The 21,154-nt window shown below is 49.1% G+C and overlaps 9 protein-coding genes across 9 annotated transcripts; 5 read left to right on the plus strand and 4 right to left on the minus strand.

The window, feature by feature from the left end:
* Positions 1 to 554: 554 nt before the first annotated feature.
* On the minus strand, positions 555 to 1,509 carry EPUS_02406 (uncharacterized protein; the record flags this gene model as incomplete). The annotated part of the gene is made up of 2 exons (XM_007805312.1): positions 555 to 935; positions 994 to 1,509. The coding sequence occupies 2 exons, from the start codon at positions 1,507 to 1,509 to the stop codon at positions 555 to 557; spliced, it is 897 nt and encodes a 298-aa protein (XP_007803503.1).
* Positions 1,510 to 4,430: 2,921 nt separating this feature from the next.
* Positions 4,431 to 5,105, plus strand: EPUS_02407 (uncharacterized protein; the record flags this gene model as incomplete). The annotated part of the gene is made up of 1 exon (XM_007805313.1): positions 4,431 to 5,105. One exon carries the CDS (start codon positions 4,431 to 4,433, stop codon positions 5,103 to 5,105), a length of 675 nt encoding a protein of 224 aa, XP_007803504.1.
* A 762-nt stretch (positions 5,106 to 5,867) lies between these two features.
* EPUS_02408 (uncharacterized protein) lies at positions 5,868 to 6,414 on the plus strand (the record flags this gene model as incomplete). The annotated part of the gene is made up of 2 exons (XM_007805314.1): positions 5,868 to 6,002; positions 6,058 to 6,414. 2 exons carry the CDS (start codon positions 5,868 to 5,870, stop codon positions 6,412 to 6,414), a joined length of 492 nt encoding a protein of 163 aa, XP_007803505.1.
* A 1,166-nt stretch (positions 6,415 to 7,580) lies between these two features.
* On the minus strand, positions 7,581 to 10,997 carry EPUS_02409 (uncharacterized protein; the record flags this gene model as incomplete). The annotated part of the gene is made up of 3 exons (XM_007805315.1): positions 7,581 to 7,592; positions 7,646 to 10,794; positions 10,847 to 10,997. 3 exons carry the CDS (start codon positions 10,995 to 10,997, stop codon positions 7,581 to 7,583), a joined length of 3,312 nt encoding a protein of 1,103 aa, XP_007803506.1.
* A 290-nt stretch (positions 10,998 to 11,287) lies between these two features.
* EPUS_02410 (uncharacterized protein) lies at positions 11,288 to 12,632 on the plus strand (the record flags this gene model as incomplete). The annotated part of the gene is made up of 5 exons (XM_007805316.1): positions 11,288 to 11,448; positions 11,532 to 11,769; positions 11,821 to 11,877; positions 11,922 to 12,236; positions 12,288 to 12,632. The coding sequence occupies 5 exons, from the start codon at positions 11,288 to 11,290 to the stop codon at positions 12,630 to 12,632; spliced, it is 1,116 nt and encodes a 371-aa protein (XP_007803507.1).
* Positions 12,633 to 13,064: 432 nt separating this feature from the next.
* Positions 13,065 to 14,171, minus strand: EPUS_02411 (uncharacterized protein; the record flags this gene model as incomplete). Its single annotated transcript, XM_007805317.1, has 3 exons — positions 13,065 to 13,864; positions 13,933 to 14,053; positions 14,121 to 14,171. 3 exons carry the CDS (start codon positions 14,169 to 14,171, stop codon positions 13,065 to 13,067), a joined length of 972 nt encoding a protein of 323 aa, XP_007803508.1.
* A 156-nt stretch (positions 14,172 to 14,327) lies between these two features.
* On the minus strand, positions 14,328 to 14,630 carry EPUS_02412 (uncharacterized protein; the record flags this gene model as incomplete). The annotated part of the gene is made up of 1 exon (XM_007805318.1): positions 14,328 to 14,630. The coding sequence occupies one exon, from the start codon at positions 14,628 to 14,630 to the stop codon at positions 14,328 to 14,330; it is 303 nt and encodes a 100-aa protein (XP_007803509.1).
* A 1,018-nt stretch (positions 14,631 to 15,648) lies between these two features.
* On the plus strand, positions 15,649 to 16,359 carry EPUS_02413 (uncharacterized protein; the record flags this gene model as incomplete). The annotated part of the gene is made up of 2 exons (XM_007805319.1): positions 15,649 to 15,784; positions 15,851 to 16,359. 2 exons carry the CDS (start codon positions 15,649 to 15,651, stop codon positions 16,357 to 16,359), a joined length of 645 nt encoding a protein of 214 aa, XP_007803510.1.
* Positions 16,360 to 18,463: 2,104 nt separating this feature from the next.
* Positions 18,464 to 20,120, plus strand: EPUS_02414 (uncharacterized protein; the record flags this gene model as incomplete). The annotated part of the gene is made up of 3 exons (XM_007805320.1): positions 18,464 to 18,639; positions 18,694 to 19,146; positions 19,199 to 20,120. The coding sequence occupies 3 exons, from the start codon at positions 18,464 to 18,466 to the stop codon at positions 20,118 to 20,120; spliced, it is 1,551 nt and encodes a 516-aa protein (XP_007803511.1).
* Between the last annotated feature and the right edge of the window lie 1,034 nt (positions 20,121 to 21,154).

Here is a 21,154-nt window from a genome sequence, read left to right on the forward strand (position 1 = left end):
AAGAATCCATTGTTATTCTCAGCCGCGAAACCGGTTGGAACCATTGTCTGTGCCATGGCATGGCATGGGTACAGTATGTAGTCGATGTGGTGTACTTCCTACATCGACCATCGAACATCGACCTTCGACCTCACTACTTTCCACTTTCCGTTTATCCCGACACCCACGTTTATACCCACCCGGGTACCCTCAGTACGGGTGGATGCAGGTTGAGGCGGAGAGAGTGGAGGTGATTCATGGGTTGGTTGGCTGGCTAGGTAGGTAGGTAGGTATGTAAGGGGTGAGTGGATCGGGTACGTCAAGAGATCCGTCACACAGCTCATGCGATTCTTTCTTGGGTGCCTGAAACGGGGCGTCCTCTATTTATGGTGGCATTCATCTAGTTAGGGGTTCATGGGGGGCCCAGTGGTAATGAAAGGTAGCCATTAAATCAAGCAGGAAAGCAGACCGATGTATTGAGTCATTACGCTGAATGAGTGTGGGTTTTTCCAATTGTACCTGGCGCAAGTCCAGAAGCGAATTGGCTAGATATGGGCTTTTTTCTTCTTCGTGGCTTATTGCTGCAGTTCTGCCATATACGAGTATATAGCGGTAACTTTATATTTATCAGGCAAGGGTAAGTTGCCAGCTTGTTCGCCATCATCGTCATCATCATCATCACCATCACCATCGAGGTTTGAAATCGCATTCGAGATGAGTAGCCCCCTCCCAACCATCAACTCACCAGAGACAACCCTCATTAGAAAGTCAGGTTCCCAACGGAGCCCTTGAGAATTTCGGTCAGCCCGTGCTCTCCAGCCCAATTGTAATGGTACGAAAGCAAAGACGTGAGATAGGTTGCTTACAAAGAAAATGGTAAGTCGGAGAACGACAAACCACTCTCCGGCCTCATTTTGGTACCATCTGTCCCGATATTGCCCAGTGGTGACGGCAGACTGCTCTCACATTAGCCACATTGAACGTAGAGAAATTCTATCCAGACGTATCTCTTACCCTTCCCTCCTGGTCACCCGTCCCGTAGAAGGTGGTGGTGAAGTAGTGTAGAGTGCTAGCCGTGCACGTATTGTTCGGGTCCACGTTGATCACCTGGGTTCCGAGTAGGGTGTGGGTCCGAAAGCCATCCAGAGCCCCCTCAAGAGCTTCTTTGACGTTGGCAAGTCCCCGGACCAGGCCAACTGGATTCGAGAAATCGATCACGACGTCGTCAGTAAAGACGTAATCAAGACCGTCGAAGGCCTTTCCGTCCAGAGCGAGGGCGTAGAGCGAGAGCTTATCACGGATTTGACTTTCAGATACCTCGATGCTGAGCTGGTCGGCAGAGGATAGATGAACAGGAGGTTGGTAGTAGTAGTCTGGTAGTTCAGACAGGGGAAATACGACAGGGACGACTGTGGGAGCTGGAGGGATAGTACAACTTGTGTTCGACGTAGCAGAGACGGGATTGAGAAGGACAAGGAACATCGGGATTGCGTAAGGGAGAGAGTGGGCGAGAGATAGAAGTGACTTCATGATCACGATATGTTATAGATATTGAGAGGGGATAAGTAAAGGAATATATTTTAGAACTAGGAATAGCAACGCAGATAAGGGAGATTCCGCTCGCTAGAAAGGAAGGGGCAATTCTCACACTTATATACCAGTCTCTGGTATGACTCGATCTGACCTTGAAGCTCGAGGCGGCTCCATACCAACGGTACGTAGTAGCCGGCTTCAGGAGCGAAAGGGAGGTGTGATGCGTATATCAGGTGAGGGACGAATTCTCGAAGAGATCTGCTAGATACTTGCTCCACTCGTAAAAGAGACGAGCTCCATCGTCTGTTCATCTGCTGTGCGACTCATCACGACAAATGAGATGCTTCTCGGCAGGATGCAAGTCGTGCTTTGGGTTTCTATGATAGCTGCTGCACCTTTAAGTTGGGTGTCCCACTGCCTGGATCGGATCCGGTCGATGGTTGATTGGCGAAGCCCGTTGAAAAGACTTGCAAACCAATATGGGGCTAAGGTGTGTATATGCTCTGCCGCTTTCATGGACACTACCTCAACTGGACATAGACAACATCCGAAAGGAGAAGCCCCTCTCGGATTGTTACATTGCAGGAGCGTAGGAGGGGCATAGCAGGAGCACTTGGCTGGCTTGGCAGACTATTTGCTACTTCTATCCCAACTTTGTATTTAGAACTTAGGAGCATCTACTACGTACACCACAATCATAACCCATACTTCTGCCATTCAACACGGATATTGTCCAGTTGACTTTTAGCCGGTGACACAATTATGAATGACTGTGGAGGGATGTCAACCTGTCAGAGTACTAACTACCTACGTAAGGTTGGATCAAGGAACCGTCCAATCGATCGAACAGAAATGGGGGTGAAAGGCATACGAGGAGCTTCCCAATACACAGAGATTGTAACGGAATTGTCTTTTGCATTCTATCAATTAGAAATTTCTGACGAGGACGAAAAGGCACACAGAATCAACCAGGAATATACTTGGGAAACGCATAAGCTGCGGCAAATGAATATGTAACAAAAGTCGAATTGCCCACCGGATTGTCCATAGGTTTAACGCCTATAAAGAAATTGCTGAGATGTGACACGAAACTGCCGAGTGTGCAGGTTGTACGTTAGCAGCCTTGATGGTACCGGACCTTGCGTTGTTGATCATCTTTCACGCACTATGGAAAAGAGCTTTCCTACTAACTTAGTCTCCCACCCAAAACTGCACAAGGCGGCGGTCCAATCTTCCGATCGGTAGCAAGAAGGAGGAGGGCTCGGAATATGCGACATTGACATTGGTCATCCTCTTCTATGATCGAAAAGGGTCCCGGTGCGGTGTTGAAAGATCTACGTCGGTACCTGGGTGAAGTATTCGTAGCACGGCACTAGTATATTTTGAAGCAAAACATCCCTTAAACGAGACAGCTAAGCTTTGAACAGCTAAGTGGTATTTTTCTGTCCAATCAATTAGACAGTTGTCTACGTAAGAAGCTTCTAGGCAATGAGTGCAGCGCCGTATCTAAACTAGCTGCTACTAGCGTCGTGCTACGAACACTTGTGCCTCCAGAAAAGGGACACATCAACCACTCCTCCAAAGGGACAGCACCAGTGGGTTTCGAACCACACTTAGTTGATGTACCCCTCACTGACTCCTCCTACTGTAGTAGATGCGGCGTGCCAGCTAAGGAGCTGGCTTTGGCAATTTTGATGACGCTGTGGAGCACTATGACTCTGAATCTCAATTGGTAAGTAGTGTGTCGCTAGCTAGAAACCTAAGATGCAAAAGTTCGGATGAATAGCTCCATGGGCGCCAAGGCCCCACAACGCATTTTCAGCCTCCTAGCATCACGCAACACACCTCAACAATCCACACTACTGACAAGATGGGTGAGCGCTTTATCGAGTTGGTTAGAGGATCGAAACCTTCGTCTGTCGATCTACTCAGCATCCCCATCTTCACTCAGATTGATGGCTCAGAGTCCTCCCACATGATTTGAATTGCGTTTGGAGATGCTGAGTGTGGGACTCCGAGGATCTCCTTGGAAAAGATATCGGCAAGCCGTGCCGAATTGAATGATCATTGATATGCAAAGAAAGCGCTGGTTATAGAGCTAGGAGGAGCATGCTTTTCAGTGCGGTGTAGATCACTGAGAGCACGCAGTAACTTAAAAACCTTATTTGCAAGTAGATGAAGTGGTGTGTTGAAGGTTGTTGGTGCTTGAAAGCTATCACGTCAACTATACATCATATGGCACATTAATACTATGGCAACCGGCGAGAGGAACGTTAGGTGTTAACGGTCGACTAGTAATTTTCATGCTGAACTTGAGATATTACTAGGTACATTCTTGATTCCGTTCTGCCAATCTTCTCTAGCTATACTCCGTAGAATTAGAAGATCTTGTGATATGTGATCATCAATGTGTGAAGTTGTGCCCTTGCAATTTTTTATGCAGATGTAAGAACGTGAGATCAGGGCAGATAAATATCTGTTCTATTGACAATGAGTTGAACGTAATAGCCCCTCGAACGCAACACTTTGACCCGGAGCTACCCCCGGAAGTCTAGAATGGTTATTCCAGTGAAGAGCTTACAACTCTATCATCCTACCAGCTCTCTCAACTTCATAACCAAGTCACTAAAACAGATAGACTCAGCACATCTCTATAACAGTTACGATACAGGGTTTTGGGATCTGAGCTCTGGGTGGTTCTAATGCGGACAGTCGATAACCGGTGGATTCGGAATTGGTCAATGAGTGTTGCGCTTTCCGGGGGTGGTGCGTTCAAGGGTGACTCCCGTTAGCAAACCAAACCACACGGCGCACCCAAGACTTACCAAACACGTTGAATTCCTCGCGATCCGGTATATAAACGATCTGCCTGTAAAGTGAAGCACTGCTGGGGCCCAACAGTGTATCAATGCGCCGTGATGTCGCCTGTTACATCATCCAAAGCACATCAAAAAGCCCAAGAGGATGCTTCAGCTCTTGCCGAACCTGCAACCAGTGACTCGACTGCCGACGCTTCCGTCTACTTCCCTCCTATCACTGGAAGCACAGACTCACGACTCTCAATACCATTCCTCGCGCGTTTTCCATTAGCGGTCTCCTTTGGTCTGTTCTACGGGTTCGCCCTAGGAGCCTCCAAAGGTGGAGCTCAAGCTGCATACCGATACCGAGCTGAGAACGCGCATCGCCTTCCAACCACCAAATCAGGCTGGTATCTTTACCACAAAAGCAAGAATTATCACAGCATTATTGGCGGTGTCAAGGAAGGTTTGCGATGGGGGGGCCGGTTATCAGGGTGGACCAGTCTCTTCATTGTGACTGAAGAGGTGATCGACCAGCTTCGGGGACGAGGAAGTGATAAACACCGAGATGTTGCAAGTACTGTATGTGCTGGAATGGCAACAGCAGGGATATGCAATTGGAAGAATCGATGGGATTTCTTTACCTCTGCAAGAATGGCCAAGACCGCCTTAAAGGTATCATTGGTGTATGGGCTTTCACAGGATCTCCTGTCCACGCTTCGAGGGAGACGTCCTGCATATGTCGACTGGCTGATGAGACACGTTTGGGGACGGCCAGAGACGGTCGAGGCATGAAAATTCAGGGAAATCTGATGTCTGGATTGCATGGCCTACTACTGTCCATCCCTGCCGCAGGAAACTTGCTCTGCAAAGCAATTTCTCCAGGGATGACAGCGTTCTTTCTACACATCTTCAAGCCCAAAGTCTGGATCTGCGAGTTCAGAGTCTGAAATGACTGGACTGGAATATTGCTTTGACCCACAATGGCAATCTGTGGTGCCCGGCACGTTCCCCACCGTAAACTCTAGTCTATAGATGTTCGGGAGCGGTCTAATCGATGGCTTAGTCGGTGAATATCCTCGAGAAGGTCAACTGTTAGTTCTCGAAAGTCACCTAGCTGCAGCTCATGACATTATCCAGGCCGCAGGCCTCACTGTCGATGAGAGGGTTCGTGTGTTCTGTTCGAGACAGGCTTAGTGTGTCTATGAAGCTCACGCCTAAATCCATATCCCGTCTTCTCATTGACAATTTCAAAGTGTCTGCACACAGTTCAACTATCCCCAACACACAAGCCTCCGAAATTGACAACATCAACCCACATTTGCAACCACTCATCCAAGTTCGTAGGTCCATCTTCCCATCAAAGGTCATGATCAATATTATCTTACTCGCATATTGTTGTCTCTCTGATACTCCTTATCTGTCACTTTCATTCCCACCATAAAATGCTTTATAGTCATATATTTTTTCTTACTTTTGTCTCAGTTCTTGATCAGACATTTGTACTCCTAAAACAATGCTAACATGACAATGTAGCTCTCGTGAACGTTCCCAGATATGCTTGATCAGCAGCGCTCAACAAAGAGGAAGAACCAGAAGCTGCCGCACATCGCTCCCACACAAAACCTAAAGAAATCTAATCGGATTCCTAAGCCTCCTCCTCGACCACCCCCATATCCTATCCTTACAGAGGTATGCACTCTATCACTCTTCACCAAGGACCTGCAATATTAATGACGTGTTACAGCTCGACACCAGGAAGCGGAAACGTATCACAGAGAATCAAGATCCTAAACACTCAAACAAGAGAGAGTGCATCATCATCAGAGATGAGGATTTAGCAACACCAGTTCCTAAACATTCAAACAAGAGAGAGTGCATCATCATCGTAGATGAGGATTTAGCCCAACCAGTACCTGAACCAAAAATTCACTTCGACCCTGCCCTGGGCTCTACCCCAGGCACGGCCATTGACCTTTGTCAATCTGATGAAGAACCGAAAAGAAAGACCAGGGTTAAAGAAACGAAAGTGAAGTCGCGGGATGGTAAGCTGCAAGCCTGGGTTGAAGAGGTTCCAGATGAGAGTTTGTTCTGCGCGCCCTAACAATAGCTGCGTGAGCAGGTCTTAGGCCGGTGCGCCGTCTCAAGATATTGAGACTGACCCATGCCATTAGCTACTGGCCTTGCATTCATCGTCAATCCAGTCGTACTCTAGGTACATAACATGTGGATGGGAGCGTTTGGCTGAAGGAGCTTGGCTTACTGGGTACTGACTTCACAAGACTTCATGCATTTGGGCCGTGGTATCAAAGCTTGACAAGTACCCCACATCCCGAGGTAGTGAACAACCCTCCAAACTCCCTGGGTGGTGAAAGTGAAGCAGGTACCTAGCGTTTGGCTCCTGATTCCTTGCCACCAAATACAATGGTTTCTCTTCAGATAATGCAAATCGAATGTTCGAACGTATTGTAGACCCTAACATCGTGAGAAGGGCCACGCTGCACCACGGAAGGAGGAATACGTGATGATATATAGGTGGTGGTTATTGGTCAAAATTATTCCATGGGAAGTTTCTTACCATCAGGGTGCTTAATCTCCTATACAACATCGCCCATGCTGTGAAAATAGAGCATTTTACACCAATTCGGTGTCCAATTGAAAACACAACTGAGCATGATGGATTATTTTTGATTTTCGGAGAATTTCTATGGCATGGACAGATACTTCCGAGATACTAGGTATTAAAACCTTACAGCTTGGCAGGCAAAGTGGTTTGTAAAGACGCATATGCTCCAGCCACAGCAATGTTGATGATACCTTCGACACGATTATATCAGCATCCATAGCAAAGTCATGTGATTCTCTGATTTAGATTAAGAATGATAAAGAACGACATGGAAAACTATGTTTCGCCTCCCAGGTGTTACTTACATCTTAACAGCAACCATAGCTGAGTCTCCAACTTGAGCGGTGTGCCGGCTTCTACACTATAGTACTACGAACATGGCATGCCACCGAAAAGAGAAATTTGGCGCAAGAAGTAATGGCTCAAATTACTGTATCCGAAAAGAACACGTTTGCTACCTAGATTAAATAGATGTCTAGAAATCGATTTAGGTAACAGATGGTTATTTATCTTTAAATTAGTCCTATTATTCTATATTATCTCTTCTCCAGAACTTCCTTCTGATTCGAGCATAGAGCGAATGTCCTCTCTTCGTCTCTGTATTGTTTGATGTCTTAATATGCTGTGCGGTTATCCCGGCGTTCTTAGTTCTGAGCCTAGCCAGATTACGTACAACCACCTTTGTATATGGGTGCTGGTCACCACAAACCTGTCTCGTTTTCTCTTCAGCAGCTTCTAATAACGTTATAGCCTCGTTGAGCTGGCCCAGATCTTCAAGCGTGGCCGCGAGATTATTCATCGCCGAGATTGTGTCTGGGTGTTCGTCCCTGAGGATGCGTCTTCTCTTCTCTAGCACTTCCTTCTGCGTCTTTGTTACTTCGTCGAGCTGGCCTAGTTCTCTAAGCGTGGCCGCGAGATTGCTCATCGCTGAGATCGTGTCTGGGTGTTCGTCCCTGAGGATGCGTCTTCTCTTCTCTAGCACTTCCTTCTGCGTCTTTGTTACTTCGTCGAGCTGGCCTAGTTCTCTAAGCGTGGCCGCGAGATTGCTCATCGCTGAGATCGTGTCTGGGTGTTCGTCCCTGAGGATGCGTCTTCTCTTCTCTAGCACTTCCTTCTGCGTCTTTGTTACTTCGTCGAGCTGGCCTAGTTCTCTAAGCGTGGCCGCGAGATTGCTCATCGCTGAGATCGTGTCTGGGTGTTCGTCCCTGAGGATGCGTCTTCTCTTCTCCAGCACTTCCTTCTGCATCTTTGCTGCTTCGTCAAGCTGGCCCAGTTCTCCAAGCGTGGCCGCGAGATTGTTCATCGCTGAGATCGTGGAAGGGTGTTCGTCCCCGAGGATGCGTCTTCTCTTCTCCAGCACTTCCTTCTTCATCTTTGCTGCTTCGTCAAGCTGGCCCAGTTCTCCAAGCGTGGCCGCGAGATTGTTCATCGCTGAGATCGTGTCTGGGTGTTCGTCCCTGAGGATACGTCTTCTCTTCTTGAGCACTTCCTTCTTCATCTTTGCTGCCTCGTCGAGCTGGCCCAGTTCTCCAAGCGTGCTTGCGAGATTGCCCATCGCTGAGATCGTGTCTGGGTGTTCGTCCCTGAGGATGCGTCTTCTCTTCTCCAGCACTTCCTTCTTCATCTTTGCTGCTTCGTCGAGCTGGCCCAGTTCTCCAAGTGTGCTTGCGAGATTGCCCATCGCTGAGATCGTGTCTGGGTGTTCGTCCCCGAGGATGTGTCTTCTCTTCTCTAGCACTTCCTTCTGCATCTCCGCTGTCTCGCTGAGCTGGCCTAGTTCTCCAAGCGTGTTTGCGAGATTGCCCATCGCTGAGATCGTGTCTGGGTGTTCGTCCCCGAGGATGTGTCTTCTCTTCTCTAGCACTTCCTTCTGCGTCTTTGTTACTTCGTCGAGCTGGCCTAGTTCTCTAAGCGTGGCCGCGAGATTGCTCATCGCTGAGATCGTGTCTGGGTGTTCGTCCCCGAGGATGTGTCTTCTCTTCTCTAGCACTTCCTTCTGCATCTCCGCTGTCTCGCTGAGATTGCTCATCGCCGAGATCGTGTCTGGGTGTTCGTCTCCGAGGATGCGTCTTCTCTTCTTGAGCACTTCCTTCTGCATCTTTGCTGCCTTGTCGAGCTGGCCCAGTTCTCCAAGCGTGGCCGCGAGATTGCCTATTGCTGAGATCGTGTCTGGGTGTTCGTATCCGAGGATGCGTCTTCTCTTCTCTAGCACTTCCTTCTTCATCTTTGCTGCCTCGTCAAGCTGGCCCAGATCTCCAAGCGTGCTTGCGAGATTGTTCATCGCCGAGATCGTGTCTGGGTGTTCGTATCCGAGGATGCGTCTTCTCTTCTCTAGCACTTCCTTCTTCATCTTTGCTGCCTCGTCAAGCTGGCCCAGATCTCCAAGCGTGCTTGCGAGATTGTTCATCGCCGAGATCGTGTCTGGGTGTTCGTCACCGAGGATGCTACGTCTTTTTACCCATATGAACTCCTGAATCACATGTCCTTCTAACAGCCGGCCGATGTCAGTAACAAAGATCCCCATTGCTACTAGTGTGGAGAGTGTACTGTCTACCACTTCTTGAACACCAGCTATCGTCGCCAAGTGCGCCATAATATGCGGTACTAACCTGAGCTTGTCCGCTGGCGCATTCCCGCATCCGTTCACTGCTTCTAAAATCAGTGTAAGAGTAGCGACGCTGAACTTATCTTGTTCGTCCCTAGTAAGTCTGTCATAGCCCCAGGCGTGGACGAGTTTATGCATTGTATAGCTGCATTGATCCGCCTTCCATTGAACGAATGAGTATTTCTGCAAAACCTGGAAACACTGTTCCATTAGGTAAATATCCACTACCCGACTGGGGAACAGAATAGATTTCCAGCTGATTGTGGCTGCATCATCTGCTAACGTTGTGGTTACAATCGATCTGGTGCCAAAAAGCGGAAGGAAAATATCGTCGAAACTCAAGAACGATAACATGGTCATAAGAGTTGACGCCTCCGGATAGTGGTTGACGATAGCCTGATACGACGTTTCCCAAGTCGTCAGCACGCTCTCGCTGTACTGATGAATGAGTTGTTCCGGGTTTCGCTTCAGTAGTTCGCGCCGCCTTAACCGGTATTCGGGGAGATACGCCTTGATGTCAGACTGCAGTCGTGGAGTTTGTCCCACGTATGTGCCTGCTAGAGTCACAGCGAGTGCCAGGTACCCAAGCTCTTTAACAATGGCTTTGACCTCCTTCTGTTCGACGTCTTGGTTGTTTTGCCGCAACTGAGCGTACTGGTAAAAGAGCTCTGTAGCCTGTGCTTCTTCCATTTCACCAACGTGCACCCCATCCAGCCGTGTCATGTCTTTAGCCGTCCTGCTGCGACTAGTGATGATCACATGCAGACATGCCACATCTGGAATAAAATGTTTGATGTCGACGTAATCGCTCGCCTCCTTGTTCTCGATAGTGTCGGCCCCGTCGAATACCATCAGCCACGGCCCTCGCTGGCCAGAAAACCAGCTCTTCACGCCAATCACTGCACTCTCCACGCTGACAGTTTCCTTTCCAGCGACCATCTGTATGTTGAACAGTGTCTGGTAGAGGTTGACAAAATCTCGCTCGAGTGATTCCTTTCGTCCCGCCTCAAACCAGAACGTTGTCTGGTAGTCGGTGCAGCACCCTTGTACATAGTTGAGCACCAGCTGGGATTTTCCCGCGCCACCAAGCCCCCATACCACGAGCGTCTTTGTGCTTTTGTTTGCCGTAACATCGACATTCCACAACTGTGTTCTGATCTGATCGTAGAGGAGAGGTCGTGGAACAAAAGCCTTCACCGGCTCGAGCGAGGAGTGCGAAAGCTGGCCGCGGTAGTCGGGTCGCGCCGTGGAGTCTGGATGTCATCAGTGTTGAAAGCCGGGGCGTAGCGGCCTGCATGAGCTTACTGATCGTGAGACCAACAAAGTTGCCTTGAAAGGAGTTACCGCCCGAGACATGTGTAGCACCAAATTGAGGGCCTTCTTGGTGGATGTCCGTGTGGCCCGGTCGTGAGTCTGCCGGCTTGACCGAATTGCGCGCTGATACTAATGAAGTCATGGCGCCATGGTTGAGAGAGAATCGTCGAAGCTTCGACTACGGACGCCATCTCCAGCATTCTGCATTCAGCTTGAATGCGGCGAGGCTGAGTTGCAAAGCGCTTGCAGAACTCAAGGTGGATGTTGATTGGCCGATCAGTCTGAGTCGCAGCCGTTCCCTCGCAAGCCATTGGGATCGTGGTGGGGTCCGCTTGACTACAAGGCTTTTAAGATTCTTCCTCGAGCTCTGCCAGGAAGGTCGGCAATGTTGTCAGTATATACCTATATCACCACGCAAAGCTACGGCAAACAATGAAATGGCCGTGGCATTTGGCGAAGCAGCCCACCAGCAACAAAGATGCTGCTGCTGAGAGCGCATTCTCTACACCTCTGTCCCAACCGAGAGCACCATCGAGAAAGATCTTTCCTTCAGGACTGAAGTTCTTCCACAAAAGTGAAAGTGATGCAGTCGAGTAAGTTGTCTACTCTTTGGGCGTTTTCATAAAGCTTAGAGTTGTAAACGGGAATACACTGGCTAATGAAACCTGAAACTCAGCGTCATTTTTGTACATGGCCTCACCGGAGATCGTGAGAAGACGTGGAAGACAAAGAAAGCTGTCGCCCCGTGGCCTCAAACCCTACTACCGTCCCATGTTCATAACACCCGAATACTCACGTTCGGATACGACGCATACGTGTCTGACTGGCAGGGCATGGTTTCGAAGAACAGGATTGGAAACCATTCGATGAACCTGCTCGCCGCCATTGCGACCTACAGAGAAGAGGATGATACTGTGAGCCTTTTGCAGAAATGCAGCTTCAGACAACCAGACTCACTATGGTAGAACGATCGTCCCATCATCTTTGTCTGTCATAGCTTGGGAGGTCTTGTCTGCGAGGACGTGAGTGATCTCCCATGGTGAACGGGCTAGTCTGATGAACTCAGGCTCTCACAACGGCACAGCAGCGACCAGAAAACCATCTCAAGCAAGTTCTCCATTGCACTCGGGGGATTGTATTTTTGGGCACTCCACACCACGGCTCCGGCCTTGCACACTGGACAGAAAGTCTAGCCAAGGCCATTGGCGTGCTCAAGCAAACGAATCCGGATATCTTAGCCGTTCTTAAGAGCGACTCTGAGGTTCTCGAGCGAGTTCAGCATGGATTTCACACTATGATCCGGTCACGAGCTCAGGATCGGCTTCCGCCAATCGAGATCACTTGTTTTTTTGAGGAGTTGCCCTTGCCTGGCATTGGACTTGTAAGTCGACAGATCTTCTCATTCGGTGTCATTGTTCTTACTCCTTATTAGGTAGTGCCGGCTCACTCTGCCACTCTTCCCGGATACATTCTAATAGGGATTCGAAGCAATCATATGGATATGACCAAATTTGAAAATGCTGATGACCCAGGCTTCAAGGCTGTTGCGGGCGAGCTTCGTCGTTGGGTCAAGGCCTTAGCTAGGTCTGAGAACGTAAGATTGTCGCACGTTGAAAGTCCACATAGAGATAGAACGAGCGGAAAGGGTGTGGACAGAACGGGAGGGCATCAGGCTCTCCAGATAACTCAAGGTAGTCCTCAGTTTGGGTCGACTACAGTCAGTGGAGGGTCGATATTCCAGGGAAACCACGTTGGAGGACACGGCGGCATCTTTTAATTGCACCTTTCAGGCGAGAATTCTACGAATCTTTTTATATGTGCAATACAGTCATCCTATGGAGTCGTAGAGTATTCAAGCAGAGAAGACGGCTCTAGATGATGAGCCACTGGGAAAACTGATGGTCATAGTCGGCAACAGGGTGATAGGAGAAAGATACAAAGACACCAAAACTGTTCCTGTTCAAGGAATGAACGAACCTCGCTGATTGCATCAAGTAGACACGCTTTGCTATCATACCCGAAAGAACTTAGAAAGAATTGTCATCGACTTGCTCCATTAACGCCTATGTTCCTCCATACCATTGTACTTTCGATCTACAACATGCCCTCATTTGTCAGGAGCTGGCGAAAGGTTGCAAAAAAGAGAAAGGGCACAAGAGGAGGCCTGACGATAGTCCTGAACTCCTTCAGACTTCAACTTGAGCACGGTTCACCCTGCCTGCTCTGCAGTGTGGCTCTCAGCAGGTTGTTGACCAGCCTTACGGCGTTTTGTTACTACAGTGTTTCGTCTTTCTGCGGTCTCTCGAAGTTGTTGTCGTTCGATAATGTCATCGTATGTCATCACTTTGGGTCCACCTACAACAGTTGATCGAACCGAAGCTCGTGACGTCTTCTCATTATTCTGCTCCACCAGCCACTGATTTTCAGCGGACAAGACAGCACAATGAGCGAGCGTGCTCTGGAAACCCTTGATGATCTTCTGCACTCGCTGTGTGCTGCTGGTCCCTGCCGATGCCAGATCTTCTTCGACCTTCACACGCATTGACGTCAAGGCTTCTGACGTGGTCGGAGTCGGGGGCATGTCTTCGACTGAAGAGCTGACCGGCGCACTGAGGGCAGCTCGCGCACCGGGCACAGTGAGCATTCCCGTAGAAGGGTGTCTCATACCTCGGAGCACACAATCAGGATCAAAAGGAAATAAACCTGCCTTGCGCCATGCGGACTTGATGTTTTCGGATGTGAAAGCTGTGGTTCGAGCGCGGTCGTAGAGCAGAGTAAAGTGTTGTTTGCCAACGGTGTTTGCACCACCACGAAACAACTGTTCGACTTGCTCACGGTAAGCAGCCTTCAAGGGACCGAAGACGCCGACGTCGCAGGGCTGGAGTTTGTGGGAGGTGTGGGACGGTAGACGACAGAGAATGATGTTGTTTTCATGGCAAAATGTTAGCACTTCTAGAGATTTATGCGTGGCCAGTCCATCGTTGACCAGGATGCGAGGTCGACCACCAGCTCGTCGTTTGGTCAACGGATCAAATACGTGCTAAATCTAATGGAGGCTTATTTCGGCATTCGTGTACCCGGTCTTTGAGCACGTAAAACGCCAGTGGGGAGTAGGGTAAGTATACCAATTGCTACACGTTGTGGCGGAAGGCCAGACAATAAGTGGGACAAGATATAACCCGTCTGCTGCGATACACTCTATGGCAGTGATCAATGTCCGGTTCACGGCGGCTCCACAGTACCTTCTTAAGTCATGACTACTGACCAGCACTTTGCGGGACGTTAGATGACTCAACAAAACACCCGTCTCATCCATGTTGTACACATTTTCGGGCTGGATGACCTTCCGGAGCTCTTGACCTATCAGGGTAAACTAGTCCACAATCTTACCGTAAATATTGTGATTGTGTCGTGCTTAATCTAAAGCCTTCAGTGTTTTTGCTTTAAGAATAAGATGGCGCTTGTAGAAACCTTAAAGCCAATTCTTGCCGGGCAAATGCAGGTCGGGGTCGTCAGAGCCTCGACGACGAGCGATAACCAGCGCGAGTGATCGAAGGGACTTAGCAGGCAGAGGATATCCACGTTCGGCATATTCCAGGACGTAGCGGACCAGCGCTTCCTCTTCGCAGGGAGTGAGATATTGTTGGCGTACGGCCTTGTCTTTCAGCGTTGGGCGGTCTCGAGCACGGCGCCATAGAGTCGACTTGCTCGGCTGCAAGGAAACGCTGTTCTTGCGGTCGCTACTCTTGCCTCGTGTTCGCGAAACGATCGACATTACTAGTTAGAACCTTCTTTTAGTGGCGGGTAGTGATCGTACAGCCTAAGCGCCATAACGCATGCAGGAACGAAAGCTCGCTGCGAGATGGAAGCGAATCACATGGCTTTGTCATGGAAGCTCATAGAACCGCATCGAATGTGGTTGGCGGTGCTGTGGCTGGAGTGTGTGTCTTTACAAATCTTTTTGGCAAGCTGTAAGGATTTGATACCTGATCTTCCAGAAGTACCTTTCCACGCTATCGATATTCTTTAGAAAGCACAATTAATCCACCATGCTTGGCTGTGTCTTCAAGTAAACGCTGAATCAGTTTTATGTGGTCTATTTCCATAGTATAGGTGGTATTTTAAGGGAAATGAAGAACAGTAATAACAAGAAATCTTCTTTTGTATAATATTGACAATTTACCACCGCTCATGCATCATGGCGTATTCCTCCTTTTGCGATGCAGCGAAGCCTTTGTCGAGGTGCTGGAGCCTACATATGCGTCCGCACAATTGATTCGTATTATTCAGAAGGGAACCACCACGTGTGGTGGTGTTGGTGGTGAAGAATAAGGAGCCAAGCTCTGGGTACCTGTTTCACTTTCACCACCCAGGGAGTGTGGAGGGTTGTTCACTACCTCGGGATGTGGGTTAGGACATGTCGTTGCGCAGGATGAGTACTTCGTATCATGATCAACATTTCAAAGGACTTTGTTCCAAGTCGTACAATCTCATTATTGTTCTGTCCCATCATCCTTTGTGTTTACATCATACCATCAATGACAGAACGCACCGTGGCACAAAGGTGAGAGCATTCTTTGTCATTTTCATCATCAGTGAGGTGCAGCCTTGGATGAAGGCTGTATTTGCTTGTCTGTTCCGCTATATAACCTCTTTTCCCTGGCCTGTTCCCTTACCTCTCCTTTCCCAAGTCCCTGTTACTCACTCACCACCAGCAAGCTTTGCAACACAATTCCCAATCACAGATCTCGGCCCTCCACTGATCATCAAGCAGCTACACGTTGTGCGCCAAAATGTGTATCATAACCATCTGCAAGATCTTCCGGTGCTGGCACCTCGAGCCCATCTTCCATGTCGAACGCTGCTCGAAAGCCATCCTCACTCACATCCACTACTGCAACCGCGAATGCACACCGCCAGTGCTAGTTGGTAAGTTCTCCCTCGCCAGTTGCGCAGTCTGTGCTCACCAGAACTCAATACCCACGCATGTGTCAGAGTTAGAGCCCAGCCGGCCAGATTCAATCTCGAACTCAGGGTCCAATTCCAACAGCAGCTCAGCCTCGCATCGAGCCATAACTCCAAATTCCGTATCCCATCCCAACTCGCTCTCACTACCCACCCACCCTTCCTCTACAACCCCAATCCCAATCCTAGATTCCACTCACAACCCATCCCGCGACCCTCTAAATGAGCCCTACATCTCTCTCTTCCGCAGCCTCCCACATTTCATCCAATCCTTCTCCCCCGACCCCGACATCGACCCCCGTCCTCAGATTTACACTTCACCCTACCACGACCCCCGCAACAACCTTTCTTCCTCCACCTCTTCCTCATTCACCCACCTCATCTCCCCAGACTGGCTCTTGGATATTGACTCGTGCGATGCATTCGGATCAGATCAACGCTCGTCCCATTCGAGAGCGGGTCGCCCGGTCGGCGCGCAAAGGCCGACTATGAACGTTTCTTCGAGGACACGCGGGTGGATATGGAGGTATTGGATCTGAAGGGGTGCGAGGCGGAATCTCACCCAGATGGGAGTTGGGGAGATGAGGAAGTTTGCTTGTGCGAACGCGATCCTGAGCTTGATGATTATGACGGTGAAGTCGGTGTTGCAATGCGAGGAGTTCGGTTCAACTCGGTGTACTTCAACTCGGCTGTATTAACCGGGCTCCTACCGCTGACTCGGCCTATATCGCCACGGTCGCGGCTAGCGCCGCGCCAGGTGTAGGTGCATCCCGGTCTGAGGGGGTTAGGAGGGGAGGCGCATCAGCATCATGCGCGAGTGCACGCTGGTGCGGCTGTGGAAGAGGATGAGTAGGAGGCAGACGAGGTTGAGGATGGGGAGACGATGGTGAGAGAGCAAGATGCCATGATGCGAGAGGGTTGAAACTGTACCAATCATCCTTAAGAGATTGGGATGGAGAAGGGAGGAAGGGAGAGAGAGGAAGCTGGACTGGTCTTGCATCTCGAATATGAAAAGGAGAAGGAGTCCGTGTGCAGGTCTGAGTCTTTTCTGGGTGGGTTATTTTTTGACCGTTTCTTGCCAGGTAAGTCAGATAAGCTCCCAGCTCACTTGGATTAATCACTACGAATCGATTGGATGCAGAACTGGGAGGGTAAGGGGAGTAAGTTCCTGTTCCGTCTTCTGTGTTTCTGTGTTTCTGTGTTTCTGTGTTTCTGTGTTTCTGTGTTTCTGTGTTTCTGTGTTTCTGTGTTTCTGTGTTTCTGTGTTTCTGTGTTTCTGTGTTTCTGTGTTTCTGTGTTTCTGTGTTTCTGTGTTTCTGTGTTTCTGTGTTTCTGTGTTTCTGTGTTTCTGTGTTTCTGTGTTTCTGTGTTTCTGTGTTTCTGTGTTTCTGTGTTTCTGTGTTTCTGTGTTTCTGTGTTTCTGTGTTTCTGTGTTTCTGTGTTTCTGTGTTTCTGTGTTTCTGTGTTTCTGTGTTTCTGTGTTTCTGTGTTTCTGTGTTTCTGTGTTTCTGTGTTTCTGTGTTTCTGTGTTTCTGTGTTTCTGTGTTTCTGTGTTTCTGTGTTTCTGTGTTTCTGTGTTTCTGTGTTTCTGTGTTTCTGTGTTTCTGTGTTTCTGTGTTTCTGTGTTTCTGTGTTTCTGTGTTTCTGTGTTTCTGTGTTTCTGTGTTTCTGTGTTTCTGTGTTTCTGTGTTCCTGTGTTTATCCCATCTTCCGGTTGTTGATTGAAAATCGTTTTCTCGCTTTCTCTCGTTTGTGCTTCCTGATCATTGACGTGTTGCTGTATAAGTTTCTATCCTATCTATTTTGTGTCGTTTCCTCCAAAGAACCAAGTAAGTATCACTGTCTTGAAGTTTCACGCGCAGAATCTAGATATGCATGGAAGTCAGCAAAGAAGAAACAGGATCAAATTGTAACAAGCATACTCAAATTCAGTCCTTCCCACTCTGATACTACATTCTAACATGTACAACAACCAATGCCGATGTATTAACCTTCTACACTCACCATCTTGTGTCTCTCTTGTTTACACGGTAGTAAACAAACAGGTCCATTCTCAAGCATGCCCGAATTGGCCACACCAACAGCCCGTCTTTCAGGTGCTTATCAAGCATACTACGTATAATTTGAACTCAGTCTGCAGACCAATGAGCTGGTTAACTTTGCAAGTTTGCGATCTTGTAGATCACTAGTAAGTAAAAGAACTACCTTAGTTAACGTTACAGATTACCTTCTAGCTTGGTATCTGTACTTTCTCAGTCTTTCTCTTAATGACCTTGGCCAATGGGAGAAGATAAATGTTAGCGTCATGCTGTGCCACCATTTGCCTACATAGTACTGTAGTTCTACATTACGACCTCCATTGATCGCATTTGCACACTTTGGGTACATGCATCAGGGTGGTAGAATCGATGAAACACGCAACCAAAATGTCCCAGACATGAAAGGAATGGACATAGGGACTTAGGCAGGGTCGCAGCAGCTATGGGACAAGAAGGCGTTTGCAGCTGCGTGGGCAGGCTTAGACGCACCCAGTCACTTTCGAGCTCTTCCTTCACCTCCTAAAGTACGTAAACATCTTCATAGCTGTCTCACCCAAAGGTTTTGATGACTCTATTCTTCACCTTCATCGAGACAACATCCACCATGGCGTCTGGCGCCGTTATTGGGGTCTCCAGCCTGGCGGTGACATATGCCTTTCTGCGCTTCTTGCTTCTGTACACCCACGACGAGAAGGAGCCTACGGCGGTCGCGACAGAAATCCCATTCCTCAGCCCAATGATCGGCATGGCGAAGAAAGCCAAGTTCTACACAGACATCCGGTAAGTCAACTGCAATTGACATCGAAATGATTTTGTCTGCTAAATTAATACTAGTAATAAGTATAATCTACCCATCTACACCTTGCGACTTCCTGGGTCGAGGATTTACGTTATCAACTCAACCAATTTGATCCCTGTCGTTCAACGTCAGGTCCGTGTCCTCGACTTCGCGGCCATCGAGGCAAGAGCCGCGATGAACGTGATGGGAGCGACACCGGCAGGCAAAGAAATACTGAAGATGAACCGCAACGGCGTGGGTGAGTATAGCTACGCTATAGAGTTTGACAAGGCAATCCATCCCGCCGTGACCCCAGGTGCCAGCCTAGATACCATGAACAGGCTCTCCATCCAGAAGGTCTCCGAATTCTTAGACACATTGGCTTCGAACGCCCCTACAACTATGAACTTGTTTGAGTGGGTTCAAAAGAACATTGCCTGGGCTACTTCCGAGGCGGTCTATGGCCCTAGCAACCCATTCCGAGATCCCAAGATTTTGAGTGCGTTCTGGTGAGTCTCATGCTCGACCTGAGCCTAGTCAAGCGCTTACAGTCGGGTGTAGGAAGTTCGAACCTGGTATTGTGATTCTCTTACTCCAGCTGTTCCCCTCTGTATTGGCCAAAGAAAGTCTTCAAGCTCGCGAAAAGATCGTGAAAGCATTCATGGACTACTTCGGCGGTGGCGGACACGAACAAGGTTCAGCACTCATCCGCGCACGATACCAGCACAGTGTTGACTACAACGTGTCAAACGAAGATACCGCGAGGTTCGAGTTGGGAGGTGCTGTGGCGATTTTGACCAATACCATTCCATCCGCATTCTGGGTTCTTTGGCATATCATCTCAGACGCCGCAGCTCTCGAGGAGTGCAGAGATGAATTATATCGCCTTTGCAAGATCGAAGATGGCAGTGTCGCCATCGACATAACTGAGGTCAAAACTTCGTGCCCGATCTTGCTTTCGACATTGCAAGAAGTCTTGCGTGTCCACGGCACTGGCACATCTGTTAGAGTAGTCCAGCAAGATCATCTCCTCGATGACAAGTACCTACTCAAAAAGGGTAGCACCCTCATGATCCCCGGCCCAGTTCAGCACAGCTCGAAAGCCGTATACGGCGACAGCGTCAACGAGTTTAACCATAAGCGCTTCGTACGTACTAACGGTAGACGTCTGAATCCCGTTGGATTTCGCGGCTTCGGTGGAGGCTCTACGCTCTGTCCCGGTCGACATTTCGCCATTACGGAGATCATTGCATTCGTTGCCTTGATGATTCTACGCTTCAACATCAAGCCCGTGAGTGGCAAATGGGTCCGCCCCACAACAGATAAGGCTGGCATGCACGCCACTGTACCACCACCAGATGCCGATGTCGAGGTTGAAGTCACGCTACGGGAGGGTGGCTTGGCGTGCAAGCAGTGGAATGCAATTCTTACAGGCTCGGACAAGGCTATGGAGCTTGTCGCTGAGGATATGGATCAACACTAGGCAAAGCACAAGGCAGACTTGTTAATGGAGGCAACCACGAGAAAGCAAGCAAGAGCACCTGAAAATGGGAGCTATGGGTTCTTGGTAGGCTTTGGGAATGTTCTGCAATCTAACGAAGTGCATCAATACACGCATTTCAGCGATTGCGTATGTCGGGTGATTTATCCCAGAAAAGCTGAGTGAAACTGTTGAATCAAGCAACTAGACTAAGCTCGTTTAGCTAACTTAACATTCAATTACTGTGACTACAGCATTCTATGAAATAGGAACTTAGCATTCACGAAACAAGTTTCCGTTCAGAGTTCAACAGACGAAACGCCGATGAGGAACCGCTGCTAGGGAGTCGGCTCGATCCAGTACAACAACTAAAGAATGTCATACTGGCTTGTTATCTTGTGCTTGTATCTCAATACGTTGTATGCAAGTACCTGAAAAGGCTTGAGTATATGAAGGCCATTCTCTACACCATCTTTGAAATTGTCAGGGCCAGTCAAACCCAAGAGCTCAGACACAGCATGACGTGGCATGACAGACAGACCAGCCAAGGCAACAAACTCGCATAGCCATCAATGAAATCCAAATATTCTTTTAAGAAGCAGCACCTACCTCCCTCCCTCACCCATCAACCCACTTTTCCCCTTCCCCTTCCCCTTTCCATCCCCAACGTCCAATCCCCCACTCCAGAACCAAACCCATCACCCACCAACCCACCTCCCTCAGACCTCCTCACCCAGCTCATCCTCCCCCTCCTCTCCTCCTCCTCCCCCTCCCTAATCGCCACCCCCTCCCCCCTAATCCTAGGCTTAACATACCAATTCTTCCAATCCCCACCCCTCTTCCCCTCCTCATCCCAATCCCAGTCCGGATCCCTAATGCCCGCCTTCCCCGTGCCCGCAAACCCCTGCCCCGCCGTCTTGATCTGGCCCGTCTTCGGATCCACACGTCGCAGCAACGGCGCCTTGGGATTCTGCTTCTGCAGCTTCGAGGCCAGCTCCAGTCGCGCGGTGCGGAGTCGGTGTGAGTCGGCTGACTCG

The sequence above is a fragment of the Endocarpon pusillum genome, assembly GCF_000464535.1.
Source record: "Endocarpon pusillum Z07020 unplaced genomic scaffold scaffold4192, whole genome shotgun sequence".
In the NCBI taxonomy this organism is placed as follows: Eukaryota; Fungi; Ascomycota; class Eurotiomycetes; order Verrucariales; family Verrucariaceae; genus Endocarpon; species Endocarpon pusillum.